At 37.2% G+C, this 16047-nt stretch overlaps 3 protein-coding genes and 1 long non-coding RNA gene across 5 annotated transcripts; 3 read left to right on the plus strand and 1 right to left on the minus strand.

The window, feature by feature from the left end:
- Positions 1 to 58: 58 nt before the first annotated feature.
- LOC113464718 (uncharacterized) lies at positions 59 to 7286 on the minus strand. The gene is made up of 3 exons (XR_003389570.1): positions 6137 to 7286; positions 5541 to 5825; positions 59 to 1068 (listed from the first exon to the last, which is right to left on the minus strand). It is a non-coding gene; the product is annotated as an uncharacterized LOC113464718 (long non-coding RNA).
- On the plus strand, positions 1237 to 5279 carry Cyp4aa1 (Probable cytochrome P450 4aa1). Of its 2 annotated transcripts, none has more exons than XM_026816176.1 (7): positions 1237 to 1309; positions 2495 to 2663; positions 2749 to 3126; positions 3938 to 4010; positions 4088 to 4623; positions 4684 to 4863; positions 5056 to 5279. In XM_026816176.1, the coding sequence occupies exons 1-7, from the start codon at positions 1295 to 1297 to the stop codon at positions 5238 to 5240; spliced, it is 1536 nt and encodes a 511-aa protein (XP_026671977.1). In that variant the 5' UTR covers positions 1237 to 1294; the 3' UTR covers positions 5241 to 5279. The 2 variants fall into 2 exon arrangements, with proteins under 2 accessions (XP_026671977.1, XP_017885147.1); XM_018029658.2 differs by lacking the exon at positions 1237 to 1309 and adding an exon at positions 1793 to 1924 and having other exon boundaries at positions 5056 to 5278.
- Hsp90 (heat shock protein 90) lies at positions 7271 to 10340 on the plus strand. Its single transcript, XM_018029744.2, has 3 exons — positions 7271 to 7627; positions 7738 to 7856; positions 7974 to 10340. Exons 1-3 carry the CDS (start codon positions 7478 to 7480, stop codon positions 9871 to 9873), a joined length of 2169 nt encoding a protein of 722 aa, XP_017885233.1. The 5' UTR covers positions 7271 to 7477; the 3' UTR covers positions 9874 to 10340.
- Positions 10341 to 10612: 272 nt separating this feature from the next.
- On the plus strand, positions 10613 to 15502 carry Tudor-SN (staphylococcal nuclease domain-containing protein 1). Its single transcript, XM_018029729.2, has 9 exons — positions 10613 to 11129; positions 11800 to 11921; positions 12009 to 12172; positions 12447 to 12941; positions 13010 to 13484; positions 13567 to 14197; positions 14287 to 14736; positions 14819 to 15025; positions 15098 to 15502. Exons 1-9 carry the CDS (start codon positions 11076 to 11078, stop codon positions 15200 to 15202), a joined length of 2703 nt encoding a protein of 900 aa, XP_017885218.1. The 5' UTR covers positions 10613 to 11075; the 3' UTR covers positions 15203 to 15502.
- Positions 15503 to 16047: the final 545 nt, after the last annotated feature.

Consider the following 16047-nt stretch of genomic DNA (forward strand, 5'->3'; position numbering starts at 1 on the left):
ATGCGTTTCTAAAGTGCATAAACTTTTGGGATTGACTATATAGCCAATACATCCTTAATCAAGTATAATATATTACCAACAATAATAACTTTCGTTTTTAATCTCGAGTAGGAATAAGATATGCAACGCGTATAATTTATGCGCCCGTTTATGGTGATGATCGTGGTGGAAGCTTTATAAGCCTGGACTGACCAATATGATGTCATAAAGCAAATGTACATAGAAACCAAGGTGTTCATGTCAGCTTAACAAAACATAAATACTGAGGATACTTAAATTCCATGAGACATAACATGTGTACCGCCCGCAAACTATCTTTACAGTACGAACTTCTTGATTTAGCGCAACGACCTAAATTATCGTAAATACGTGCACACGTATACAAATTTATTATTACGTAAAATATGCCATTTCCATAATTCGTATTTATTAAATCCTACGTTTGAATTTTATACTTTCATATTTTTAAAAATTATACGTATCTTTCGTATAGCTTCAGATATTGTGCATAGAAATAAATGCAGTAGAATAAAAACAAAGTGCAAGGATGATGGTTGTATAGTGCAATAGCTGGCAACTGTCCAGATATTGAGATTGTAGGCTGGCATCAGCACAATTAATTGTATTCGACAGACATTTTTGCATACGACTAAGATTGTTAAACGAAGAGAATCTTAAAGCAAACAATAACGTAAAAGCATTACTAAATTCAATTTCCGCATCTGCGTAGATCATTATACGCTGGACAGAAAGTTTTCCTACAGAAAATTCGAATAAACATTAGAGGAAAAATGTAATATTTTAAATACAGTGGTTAAATATGTACAAGGCTATCAAATTTTATATGCAAACCACTTCATTGTTCCTCTTTTAAATACTATCAACAGCAAAACAAAATATCCTCGCTCGCTATTAATAGATTCATTCGCACAATCAATGGTTCGATAATAATACGATAAGTTATTCCCCCAACAAAATTCGTGGACGTTCCGTCTCCTCACGGATCGACCCTGACGGGAAGGATGCGTGTAGCGTGAAGCATCATCTTTGGTGATCGCCTCCCAGGAGCTGAAGCGGGAAAAAAGTATTTTATAAGGCACGCCTGCATATATCGACAATGCGTGATTTGTTTGCGAATCGCTCGTTAATAGGCTCCATAAGCACCTCGTGTTCCATTACACCTATATAAACTACAACAAGCCATCAGCGAGGGTTTAGTTAACCGATTACTTTAACCGAGGTCTGTACATTTCGTTCTTTTATTTCGCGTCTCACGACGCCTGTGATAATCCCTATGGTGTTCTTAAAGGTGAGCCAAGATTCGTTTTACGGAGCATTACGCATATTCGAGAGTCGAAAGATGTGTCGTAACAATTCCTATTGGAGTATCAGCGAATAAATTCGAAATTATTTTCTGTCTGAAACTGAATTTCTCCGGAATAATACAAAATGGAGATATGATTGCGTAATATTTAAAAATTTCATTCACATGAAATAATAATAATTTCTGAGAATCGATGAGTGTACTTTTGATGTTTATTCGAGTTTATGAGGATCTCTGCAATGTTATTGAATAAGAAGCTGTTGTTCCACACATGGATAACGTTGTATTAAATTGGCATAGTGTGTACCTACCCAAGTAAATAATAGTAAAACTTGTATACGTGATGGGGTTGAAAAAGTTCAAGTGACAAAATGTGCGACGTATCCTAAGTACATCATGCGGACTTTGAGCAAATCTTGAGTGATCCAAACGAATCTGGTGGGAGCGGATGCTTAAATAGCCCGAATCTCTATGGGCACGCCAGAGTGTCGTGGTTTGCCGTAGCTTTAAACATCTTGACAAAAGTATTTTCACGCACTTCGCGTCATAAGGCATTGTACAGTTTTCTGAGAAACAATGACGATTACGGTCCAACAAATAGTAAGTGATGGAAACTATTTCATGTACGGGAGAACAGTGATTAAGGATGATGTTCGATTTGATGTGTTTCAAGTGTTTTATTAAGATTCAATTGGCAGAGCGAGAAAATTCATAGACATTATCGTTCGTCGTATTAATTGTTCATAGTTGTACGCTAACGCTACTATTGTTATTAATATCATTCAATAGTTTGGGTCAATGAATTTTTTCTTTGCCGTGTAACATTATTATTCGAGTGCCATGTGCGCGCAAACGATCTGCCAATTAAGTGAAAGGTACAACTTGAATAGTTAATGAATAATGCCGTAGAACATCGTAATTTATGTGTACATTTTTAATTTTTAAATCGACGTCTATAAGTTTCGTTAATTTACACTCGATCTCTCTGCTTAATAATTAATTTATTTAAACACCGAGAAACGTTAATTACGGGACGATTCTATTTATAGATGTACTGTTATTCTATACTTAAAAATTAAAATTAAAAAATGCTGTGGACAGTAAGAATGTACATTATATTTGAATGTATATTATTGTAATTGACGAATAACTATCTTTTTGTCTTCGTAGTGGGAGCAAGCACCAGGCGGGGCGTGGGTGTATTTTGTAATTTTGGCCATCCTTTACGTTGTATACATACTGAAGAGCTACATCAGAAGCGTAATACTAATCTCTCGTTTAAATGGTCCAAAGACGGTACCGATTATTGGGAACGTGAACTGTGCTCTACAAGAGAATTGTAAGTAATAAATACTTAACAGAGAATTGCATTTTTCGATTGATAAATTAATTATTTGATGCTCGAAGTATCATGTGATTTTCAGTCCTTTATAGATTAGCAAACGAGAATCAATTGTATGGACGCGTTATCAGGATATGGTTGACAGTGGTACCGTACGCAATGTTCTTAGAGCCGGAAGATATTCAAGCAGTGCTCAGCAGCACGAAACACACCCGGAAAGTGTTCCTGTACAAGTTACTGGACAATTTCCTCGGTAAAGGTTTGATCACGAGAGACGCGAAAACCTGGCGAGTTCATCGAAAGTTTTTGCAGCCCGCGTTTCATCTTCACATTCTCGAGAAATTCACGAGCACCTTTGCGGAGTGCGCGGATCATTTGATGAACGAGTTTCTCGAGAAGAACGACCAACAGATTAATATAACTACATTCATCAACGACGCTGTCTACGATATCCTAAGGGGTAAGTAAATATGTTTGAGGCTGTCGTGGATAAAAAAATTATTCATAAATTTTGTACACGCACTTCCCCCGTTCTTCTTGCTAATCTTTGTGCACACCGAATATTTTTACTTCAGGTGCTGCAATTTTTAAAGTGCAATAACTACAGTAAAAAAGAGATAACATGGGAAATACTTTTCGTCTTACGATAGTATTATATGTGCAGCATTTCGTATTAACATATTAAATCATTTACGATCATTGAACTTTTTTATTCTATTATTTGCAAATTAATTATTCATACATTTGGAAGAAGTGCTACTTCTTGTTACCTCTTACCTCCTTATGCTTCATTTGATTTGCAAATGAAATGCAAACGCATCTCACATATGAATAACAGAATCAACATCTTCCTCATTCAAGTATTCGTACGAAATTTGCAATTCTTTATTTCATCGCAACTAGCATTATACGAATAATTCACGGAAGGATTTCATCATTTTCATTTATTATTGTACTCCGCACAATCTAATGTCCAATACGTTCGGCTAGAGCTTTAGGTCATTTCAATGTTGAGTGAATGTAACTGTGTTAAAAGCCTGCGTATTACTCTCGTCAAAGGAGCAAAACTTGAAGCTGATACATCCGAAAGTTTCCGAAATCAATTACCACACGATATAACATTCAGTTTACCCGACATCTTGGTTCCACACTATCCAACAATTTTCGTTTACAAAAATATAAGTCAGAATTGCAAACATATTTTGGACATTATTACGTTCTGATGCCCGAGATCCTGGATAATATTTGCAGCGATTATTAACTGTTTACAGAAACTGTTTTGGGAATCAACCGAATGAATGGATCATCTGGCGAAGACACGGAAGACGATCTGCCTTTCCGAAAGTGAGAATTACAAAATAGTTTTTATTTTCACGACATTCGTCTCGCGCTAATAACACGAGTAAACCTTTTCCTTTCAGGGGACAAATTATGCTTCTTTATCGGATGGTAAGGCCTTGGCTCTTAATCGAATGGATTTATCGGTTGACGAAACACGGTAGACAGGAAGAGCAACAACGGAAGGATCTCTTCGATACGTGTTTCCGAATGATGAAAGAGAAACGTGACCAGCTAAGAAACAAAGATCCTGCCCTTGACGAAAAAGCGGCGAGAAAGAAGAAGATATCTTTGCTCGAATACATGGTGGAAGTAAACGAAAAAAATCCTTGTTTCACGGACGAGGACATCGTTGAGGAGTGTTGCACGTTCATGCTAGCCGGACAAGATTCGGTTGGCACCGCGACTGCCATGACGCTTTTCCTCTTAGCTAATCATCCTGAATGGCAGAGCAAATGTATAGAAGAAGTCGACCGAATTTTCGATGGAGATTTAAGGTTGCCTACGATAAACGACTTGAAAGAGATGAGGTGCTTAGAGATGTGCATCAAGGAATCCCTCAGATTGTATCCTAGTGTACCGATGATAGCGAGGATATTAGGCGAAGACGTAAAAATTGGTATGTCAGTAATATAGTTCTTTACATTGTTATCGCATGTATAACGTTAACGTGTTTCAGGAAAAAATGTGATACCAGCAGGCTGCAGTGTGCTTATATCTCCGTATAGCACGCATCGTCTGCCTCATCATTTTCCAGATCCTGAAGCATTTAAACCTGACCGGTTCAGTCCAGAAAATTCTGAGAAAAGACATCCTTACGCCTACATACCTTTTAGCGCTGGGCCAAGAAATTGCATTGGTAAAAATTCTCTTATCAGATATTACGTATATAACTTAATGTCATGAACTATAAACTTATCTAGACTAGAATTGAAAGACTTGGTCTCAAATTAAAGCTTTAAACGTTAGTGCTTCAATAGAAAAAGATGTTGATACCCTTGTCGTTAAGGATTTATTGTTTTCTTTGCTAATTATTGTACTGTGTGTTCAGGCTACAAATTCGCTATGCTCGAAATGAAATCAATGATCAGTGCAATCCTTAGAAGATGTCGTTTGCAAGCTGTCCCTGGAAAGGAGGAAGTGCGACCAAAATTCAGGATGACGATTAGAGCTCAAGGAGGGCTTTGGGTGAAAGTTATTGCCCGCGATCAAACATCAAAACCTGTTGTAGCTTAAATGTAAATTATTGTTTTAATAAATCTCATTGTTAAACAAAAAAGACTGTGTCAGATCAAATTCATCCTTTGACCAATTAATGAGGAATCAAACTCAGAAAATAATAGAAATTAAACAGTAGAGAATCATTGACCTCTTCTTTCCATGCACCTATAGAAAACTCAAAAATGAAAGAATGCACGCGATCCATACAATTTATCTATACAAATATATGAGACAGTTTATATATAAATTTATCACACATATAGGCATAATGAAACAATGAAATTCCAATTAAAATTAAAGATAAAAGTTTGCTACCTTGCACTTTACATCAGTCTGAATTTTCTTAGAACCTGTTGGTATATTCAATTAAAAATTATATTACATTGTGAATGTATGCAATTCATCATTGTACTTCCAATATCGTTCACTTTCGACAAGTATAGATGTCACTACTGTTCCTACGCGTACGCGTTCGAACTCGAGCCCTTAACGGTCAACGGTTGTCCTGTATTAGTATCTTCACATCCAACACAGATCGTTGTCGGTTTTGTCTTACGGAATAAACGTTTTCCTTAAATTTAGCATCCTTCATGTCTCGTCCTGATCAACAAAACCTGTTACTTTGGTTGACACTTGTTTTTTCTTTATTACATTCGTAAAAAAGAGGTAAAAGAGGTTAGGGAATTCGCTCGAACGCTTCGTATTTCGTACTTACATATATCTTTGTATATTATTAGATTTACTTAACACAGAAGAATCAAGGATATTGAAAAATTTTAAACACGATTCTACGCATTGATCATTTTTATTGTATTTTCTGTAATTCTGTTAGCCCACAAGTTTTCTAGTAAATATATTATTTACAAAAACTAGTGGTTCTTTTAAACTACAAACATTTTTATGCACGTTACCTTGCTAATTATTTGAGAAAACTTTAGGTAGGGTCAAAGTAATTATCAGAAATGTAATCAGAACAATGAAAACACGGAACAAGAGTGCCAATAGGACTGTGCGAACACTGTTTATACCACATTGATCGCACCTGCATGTTGTATATTATATACGATGTCCTTTTTACATTATGTAAAACAGCATAATTGCTCTAAAAACAGGAAATTTTGCGAAATAATAAAACTCAGTTGTTCTCAAATAACAATTATATTTATTTCAGGAAAGGAAAGAACTTCCGTTCTCAAGCGATAATATAAATATACACAATTTTGGAAGTTCTAGAATGAATCGCCCCTACACACAAGGATAATTAAGTATTATCAAGAAAACCATAATTCATTGGGTAAGAAATTCTGCAAAAGACAACACTCGAGTAAGTACAAAATGATCGTTGAATTGTATTAAAAACACGATGTTCAGTAAATATCGAACTAAATAGAATTTGACATGAGCACATAGATTCACACGAATTAACGGATTTACTTCTAATAAATAATGACTTACACGACCGTTACACAGAATATGAGTTACATTTTATAATTTCTTTTTCATAATATTCTGCATACATAAATTGTATCGCAGTTTGGACGAAAAATGTAAATGACAAAAGAGAATTAAATAAATTGTTATAGAAATATTAGAAAAATATAAAAAACTGCTGTAGCTGCAGCATCAGGCTTTCATTTAACGTGCATGCATGCTGTATCATGTATGTTTGCATGTACGTGTGTCATATTTTGATAAAAAAGTTTCGTACAATTTTGCCGCATGAACGTTATTCCAAGTTGCTCCGAGAATCGCGATGTTTCTAGACATGTGCAGCTACGTCGTCATTTCCGTCTACTACGCGAGTAGATATAATCGCAACTGTTTCACTGACGTTTTATGTGTGAATGATACTCGGCTCTGTACAGAACACACCTTTTAAATCGATGATACGAATTTTAAAAGCATCCTCTTCTAAATACTACGCGGTTAATTATCAAGAAATATCAACTTTAACTCCGAGTTTGATAGAATGTTCTAGAAATCGGGCGGGCTTCCGGGAGGTGCCTTCTAGAATTTTCAAAGCTCTAGAACACTCGATAAAAACGGCCGCTACTGCGCGCAGCTACTATTCAGTCTGAGAAGTGACGGTGCGAGATAGTGATCGCAGCGAGCGTACGACAAGCTATATTTCCTCTACGTTTAATACGTGCGGACGACACATTCTTACGAGTTCTTTCGTGCAAAACAAGATTATTCCGTTGAACTTTTGTGCATCGATACTCTGTTTTACGTGATCGAATAGAAGGAAGAAAATGCCAGAAGACGTCAACATGGTTGATGCCGGCGAAGTTGAAACCTTCGCCTTCCAGGCTGAGATCGCGCAATTGATGAGCTTGATCATCAACACCTTCTATTCCAACAAAGAGATCTTCATCCGTGAATTGATTTCGAACGCGTCTGATGTAAGTTAAACTTTATTTAAACGTCTCGTTACGTCATTGATCATTGACGTGACCTAATGGAATTAGTTCGTAATTCTTTTTAAATGAAACTATTATTTCGTATGATACAGGCGTTGGACAAGATCCGCTATGAATCTCTCACAGATCCATCCAAATTGGACACGTGCAAGGAATTATTCATAAAAATTGTTCCCAACAAGAATGATCGTACCCTTACCATACTCGACTCGTAAGTATCGAATTTATATTAAAAATTTTAGATTTTAGAAAGCTTTTTTGCCCATTTAATAGAAACCTGGTTTTTAATTTGAATAAAGATTAAGTTTGCGATTTTATTTTTCTGCAGTGGCATTGGCATGACAAAGGCTGATCTGGTGAACAACTTGGGTACCATTGCTAAATCTGGTACAAAAGCTTTCATGGAAGCTCTTCAGGCTGGTGCAGATATTTCCATGATCGGTCAGTTTGGTGTGGGCTTTTATTCTGCTTACCTCGTGGCAGACAAAGTTGTTGTCATTTCCAAGCACAATGACGACGAGCAATACATATGGGAGTCTTCTGCTGGTGGTTCCTTTACTGTTCGTCCTGACAATGGAGAGCCAATTGGAAGAGGTACGAAGATCATCTTGTACGTCAAGGAAGATCAAACCGAATACCTGGAGGAGTCCAAGATAAAAGAAATTGTCAAGAAACATTCTCAGTTCATTGGCTACCCGATCAAACTGGTCGTTGAGAAGGAAAGAGACAAGGAATTGAGTGAAGACGAAGAGGAGGAACCGGCGAAAGAAGGAGAGGCCGAGGAAGAGAAGCCTAAGATCGAAGATGTCGGAGAGGACGAGGAGGAGGATAAGCCTAAAGATGAGAAGAAGAAAAAGAAGAAGACCATTAAAGAGAAATATACCGAGGATGAAGAATTGAACAAAACGAAACCGATCTGGACTAGGAATCCTGATGACATTTCTCAAGAAGAATACGGCGAATTTTACAAGAGCTTGACGAACGACTGGGAAGATCATTTGGCCGTTAAACATTTCTCGGTGGAGGGTCAACTGGAATTCCGGGCATTGCTTTTCATTCCCCGACGCGCACCTTTCGATCTCTTTGAAAACAAGAAGAAGAAGAACAACATCAAATTGTACGTGCGCAGAGTCTTTATTATGGACAACTGCGAAGACCTTATTCCCGAGTACCTTAACTTTATCAAAGGTGTTGTGGACAGCGAGGATCTCCCACTGAACATTTCCCGTGAGATGTTGCAACAGAATAAGATTTTGAAAGTCATCAGAAAGAACCTTGTCAAGAAGTGCTTGGAACTCTTCGAAGAACTGTCGGAAGACAAAGAGAGTTACAAGAAGTGTTACGAGCAATTCAGCAAGAATATCAAATTGGGTATCCATGAGGACAGCCAGAACAGGAAGAAACTATCCGAGTTGCTCAGATATCACACGTCCGCGTCCGGAGATGAGATGTGTTCACTGAAGGACTACGTCGGAAGAATGAAGGAGAACCAGAAACATATCTATTACATTACCGGTGAGAGCAAGGAACAAGTGGCTAACAGTTCGTTCGTAGAAAGAGTGAAGAAACGTGGTTTCGAAGTAGTATACATGATCGAGCCCATCGACGAGTATGTTGTACAACAGCTGAAGGAGTTCGATGGAAAGCAGCTGGTCTCTGTAACCAAGGAAGGATTGGAGCTTCCCGAGGATGAAGAAGAGAAGAAGAAGCGCGAGGAGGACAAAGCTAAATTCGAGAATCTTTGCAAAGTTATGAAGGACATTTTGGACAAGAAAGTAGAGAAGGTCGTGGTGTCCAATAGGCTAGTACATTCTCCGTGCTGTATAGTCACGTCGCAGTACGGATGGACCGCGAACATGGAGAGGATTATGAAGGCCCAGGCTCTCAGAGACACGTCCACTATGGGATACATGACTGCCAAGAAACACTTAGAAATTAATCCGGACCATCCGATCATGGAGAACTTGAGGCAAAAGGCTGAAGCAGACAAACATGACAAATCAGTGAAGGACCTTGTCATGCTTCTCTTCGAGACCGCGTTATTGTCTTCTGGCTTCGCCCTGGAAGATCCGCAAGTACACGCGTCCAGAATATACAGAATGATCAAACTTGGTCTTGGCTTCGACGACGACGACACTCCGAACGTAGAAGACGAGAAGATGGACGCGGATGTTCCTGAATTAGAAGGTGACGCAGAAGAACAATCCAGGATGGAGGAAGTAGATTAAGGCTTCTACAGTTTAAAACTATTTAACTAAACCCAAAGACTTTTAGGATGTAGAAAGACTGTTACAGAATTAATTCTACTTTAGTACAATGAAACAATTTTTTGTTTTCATTTCGTCTTTCTATGCGCGACAGAGTGGGGTGTCATGCGTTTATTTAAGTACTGCATATTATCTATATTTATGTGATAAATATCGAAGAAAGGTAACATCGTTCTCTGTGCATTTTACAAATATTCATCTTTGAATAACAGAGCCTGCCACTTGATTCTGTCTCTAAATTCTTTTTTATGATATATGATATTTCATTGTCATGCGATTGTCATTAATATCATTTCGTTTTTTTTTTGTACTTTACAACAATTACGATTTCATTTTACACTTCCATCATTCCATTTTGAAATCGTGGTGTAGTCAAGTTATGAACAGTTTGTGTGTAATAAAAAGAATCTTGCGTATTTAAATTTAAATAAGTGTACTTGTTTAGATTCCCTCACCTTAGTTTACCTAGCGAAAGTGTATAAGTAAAACAATTTAGTACTAACGTTTCTTATAATTTGTAATTCGCACGATCCGACTTATTCATACATTTGGAGAAGTGCTTTTTGTCAGCTTCTTTATTTTTATTATTTGAAAGTAATTATGGATCATTCAAGTATTCAATTTATATATATACGTAAAATTTTTAATTAGTATACAGATAATAAAAATGCAAAGTACATAGGCTTATAATAAGATTTCATAGGAGGAAGGGTTGAATGTTTTAATATACTTAAAATAGTTTTCAATACCCATGATACACGATCATATTGATACTTGAATTACTTTTGTAACAGAGTTGATATACTTTTTTCTGCTAATCAATCAAATTATACATTGGATACGAGTTGACCGACAGGGCGCGACACTGAGGTTTATCGAAATGTTGCGTGTTGCCACATCACCACCAAATCAAACATACTTGGACGATGTTTCTGTGTAGATTGCGCTCGTGCCGACTCCTCCACAATACGTGGAAAGCGTGAGTTTCTCCACTCCGATTCAACATGTCAAATTTATCTTAAATTTCTGACGAGTATTCACGTGAAAAGAGTAAAACTCAGCGTACGGATAATCTTTTGTTTCGTCGAAGAGCGTTTCCGGCACAGTATACGTCTGAGAAATTATAGATTTTTTCGCGGTCCTTAACGTAGTAAACGAACGGCATGATGAGCGCATCCCAGGGGCAAGTGAAACCGAGGAATGGAGTAGTAAAACAGGTAAAACGTTGATATTATTTCAGAACTCTTTCATCGACGAATATTATACTCCAGTAGCAGTATGTTTTATGTTATTACTCCGACGTCTAACCTCAGATTTTGACGTGCATGTGGCCGCGTTCGACACACTTGTGGCGAATAATAGATATCGAAAACATATGGTCGTTTCGTCGGAGTCACTTCATTTTCTCCACTAGTCTTTCCCTCTCAGCGATATATTATTAATTGCCATTTAACAATACAAACTGAAGCGTTTTAAGCGAAAACTGTTACACCTAATAAAATTGTATCTCTATATTTAGTATAGTATATCTTTAGATTTATATCGTTGCACCTCGACGGTCTTTAGCAATGTTTCATTTCATTCTTTTAATCTTCTATGAAAAATGTAATATTATCGATGTATTTTTAAAATAACACCAAATCGAAAATCTTATTCTTATTTGGTAGTGGAAGAACATATAAAAATTAGTCGCATACGTATTAACAACGCATATCGAGGCTTAATGTAAAGTGTGAAACATTTTTTTATTAACTTGCCTATTTCTTTTTTAAATTTACTTTGCATCGACAATAAATATATCGTAAGAATCTTTGCATTGTAATGTGATAAAAAGAATTTGGAATAAATGCACTTTATTAAGAATTGTTTAATATTTGATGTGTAAAGGTCCTGTCAGGAGATACTATTGTTATTCGTGGGCAGCCTATCGGTGGTCCACCTCCAGAAATCATTGTTACTCTTTGTAATATCACCGCACCTAAGTTAGAACGATGGAAAGGAAATGATAGGTATATTAAATCACTTAGTAATTCGGTTTTCTGCAATTCGTCACATCGTCTTATGTGTGCATTACAATAGAAATCTTTTATTTTTAGTACGGACGAAAGTAAAGACGAACCGTATGCTTGGGAAGCTAGAGAATTTTTACGCAAGAAACTTATTGGTCAAGACGTAAGTTTCGTTACGGAAAAATCAATGAATAAATTGGTTAATACAGTTAACGCAAGTAGAAATTATGGAACTGTGTGGCTGGGGAAAGGTACATATTTTTTGTTATTAAAAGTTTTATCGTAGAGCAGACGAAAAGGTCGGTGGCTAAATTTAGACCACGTGTTAATGGGGTGCAATCACAGGCAGTCACAAATAATTCTCGTTAACAGTTATTGTTTATACAAACAGAATTACATCCTCAAAGTCTCTTAGCTGTTGAACCTTTTTCACCTTATTAACACGTTATATAAGTTTGGTTCTGGCCTTTCCAGAGATCCTGCATATCTGATTTTATGAACTGATAAGCTTCTTGATTATCGTAGATAGGAACGGAGAAAATATAATTGAAACACTGGTGTCCGAGGGTCTGGTAACCGTAAAGAGAGACACTAGAAACCCTGCTCCTGAGCAAACTCGATTAATCGAACTGGAAAATGCAGCGAAAGCAGCTAAGAAAGGGAAATGGTCGGAGTCACCGACTTCTGAACACATACGCGACGTGAAGTGGACCGTAGATGAACCTCGTAAATTGGTTGAGAAATTCGGGAAGAAGCCAATAAAAGCTATCATTGAGTTCGTGTTCGATGGATCAACCGTGAAAGCGCTTCTGTTACCCGACTTTTATAACATAGTATTAATGATATCGGGTGTTCGGTGTCCTGGATGGCCGAACGGGAGACGTGAAAATTCAAATGGCGATCCTTACGCGGACGAAGCTAGATACTTCGTGGAATCCCGTCTTCTACATAGAGACGTCGAAGTGGTGCTTGAATCTGTGAATAACAATAATTTCATCGGCAGCATTCTACATCCAAAGGGTTGGTAGTATAAAATAAATTATGGAAATGATAATTGCAGAAGTAATCATGCGTTCTTGATGTAACAGGAAATATCGCTGAAATTTTATTGAGCGAGGGTTTCGCTAAGTGCCAGGATTGGTCGATTAATAATAGCCGAGCTGGCGCGGAGAAACTGTACCTTGCAGAAAAAGCTGCGAAAGAAGCACGCCTACGTTTATGGAAGGATTATAAACCATCAGGTCCACAAATAGAATTCACTGGTACCGTTGTTGAGATAGTGAACGCGGACGCCCTTATAATTAGGACGCCAAATGGAGAAAACAAAAAAGTGTTTCTCAGCAGTATTCGACCACCGACGAGAGAAAAGAAAGTGAGCGAAGAACCGAACAACACGACACGAAAAGATAAACCTCTTTATGACATCCCGTGGATGTTAGAGGCTCGAGAATTTTTACGCGAGAAGTTTATCAGGAAAAACGTGAAGGTTGTGGTTGATTACACTCAACCTGCTAGAGACAATTTCCCGGAGAAATTATGTTGCACCGTCACTTGTGGCAAAACGTACGTCAATACGTATTTCTATTACTCTTAATTTATGTTTCCTTCTTTTCGATTGATTAACGTGATCGTAAATACATTTTAGGAACATCGCAGAAGCGTTGGTTGCGCGAGGCTTGGCAAGAGTAATAAAATACAGGCAGAACGACGATCAACGTTCGTCTCACTACAATCTGTTACAAGTAGCTGAAAGCAAAGCAGAAAAATCGCAGCACGGTTTACATGCAAAGAAAGATATTCCTGTACATAGATTAGTAGACCTCTCTAACGATCCGTCGAAAGCAAAAGCATTCTTGACGTCCCTGAAACGAGCACAGGGCATTAAAGCTGTCGTCGAATTTGTCACGAGCGGCTCACGTCTGAAATTGTTCTTACCGAAAGAAGATTATCTTATTACTTTCGTGCTGGCTGGTATAAGAACTCCGCGATGTCAAAGATCGGTGCCAGGTGGTGGTGTCCTCAAAGCGGACGAGTACGGTGAAAAAGCATTGGCTTTCACCAGGGAACATTGTTTCCAAAGGGACGTGGAGATAAAAATTGAAAGTACAGAAACTAAGGGAAGTGGATTTATCGGATGGTTAACAGTCAACGATGTGAACATGTCCGTTTCTCTCGTCGAGGAAGGTCTTGCAGAAGTAGTTACCTTCCCCGATTTTGGAGAATTGACGAGAACCCTGAAAGCATCAGAAGAACGTGCCAAATCGAAGAAGTTGAACGTAAGTTGGTTCCTGAATGTTTTATAGGAAAGCAGAAAGTCTTATTTTGTAATTTGTAAACATTAATTGTTGCTCTTCACGTGTTAAAGATGTGGAAGAACTATGTGGAAGTGCAAGTCGAGAATGAGAAGAACGAAAATGATAAAGAAATCGTAGAGAGGAAGATCGATTATCAAGAAGTGGTGCTCTCTGAAGTCACCGAAGATCTTCACTTCTACGCGCAGAAAGTCGATCAACGCAGCATGTTGGAAAACTTGCTGTTACAATTGCGCCAGGAGTTAGGATCTAATCCACCGCTTCCGGGTTCTTACAAGCCCAGCAGAGGTGAATTAGCTGTTGCCAAATTTACAGGCGACGATCAATGGTATCGCGTTAAAGTAGAAAAAGTTTCTGGTACCAACGTCAGCGTGTTTTATATTGACTACGGTAATAGAGAAACGGTTAACGTCACGAGAGTAGCCGACTTACCGTCGAGATTCGCCAGCGACAAGCCTTATGCTCACGAACATGTTCTCGCCTGCGTCGCGCTTCCAAACGATGTAAGTTTTGTTATACAAGACATTTGCTTCATTGCCTTTTTATATCTGTACGTCTTGACTTTTCATTCTCAAATATTTTTAGAACGATGATAAAAAAGCGGCAATTGAAATCTTCAAGGAAGATGTAATGGATAAAATCTTATTGATGAATATAGAGTTCAAGTTAAGCAGTAGCGTTACTGCTGTAACATTAGTCGATCCTACTTCTAACGAGGATATCGCAAAAAGACTTATTTCTGATGGGTTGCTGTTGGTTCAAAATCAACGAGATAGAAGACTTACTAAACTGGTAAGTCGACGTTTCGCACTAATTTTCGGCCGTATAACGTGTTACGTTAATATTTTCCTATTTTAATTACAGCTCGAAGAATATAGAAAGGCTGAAGAAGATGCGAAGCATAATCGACGTAACATTTGGAGATACGGTGATATACGAGCGGACGATGAGAAAGAATTTGGGTTATAAAGAATCAGAAAATGCTCAAGAAATGATTGAAAAGCGATTAATACAGGGAAAAAGACATGTTATTAACTGCATAATAATTGTGTAAGGATACATCAGATTGACGAAAAATAATAAATGTCCATATGAAACACAGGCAGGGGGAAAAAGAGAGAGAAAGAGAGAATTATCTGTTGCATTAAATTATAATGCAGTTATATTTCATTATATAAAACACATGAATTGTACATAACAATTTTATTAATTCTTGTAATTTTTGAATGGAACAGTGGCATAATACATTGTCATCAATCATCATTTGTACAACAGTGTAAAGTTTCGTTGTTGAATAACTCTAAGAATTCCAGACAGAACTACTTTACTCCTTTCACGATCTAACTACAACGTGCAATCTATTTCTAATTATTTACATTATACGGTTGAGAAAAATCATTCTTCCTTTTTACGGATTTATGTTGCATTCGATCAATTAAAAATTATGCGAGTGAAAATAAAATTCACTTAAATATGTAAGAATTTGATGTATCAAGAAAGTATACAATATTTTTATTTTACATATTATACTTTACTGCCGAATTAAATTTTCAATATGAAATTGGAACAGCCATCGGCACATAATCATTATTCGTTTAGCTCCACGATTAGCGAAGCATATTACGTATAGATAAAACATTTGTGTCTATTTGATTCAAGCACCTCGTATTTCATACGTAGAATGTTTTATTTTATTGATTCAAACGGAAGGCACGCTATCGGAAACGAAGTAAGGAAAATTTTTTCCTATAGAATAATGATATCTTTTATGCATAATATTTCGAGGTTTAAACATTTCTCAAATTTTATTTCGC

This window comes from Ceratina calcarata, unplaced genomic scaffold, assembly GCF_001652005.2.
Source record: "Ceratina calcarata isolate Rehan_Ccalc_2016 unplaced genomic scaffold, ASM165200v1 scaffold493.2, whole genome shotgun sequence".
NCBI classification, from domain to species: domain Eukaryota; kingdom Metazoa; phylum Arthropoda; class Insecta; order Hymenoptera; family Apidae; genus Ceratina; species Ceratina calcarata.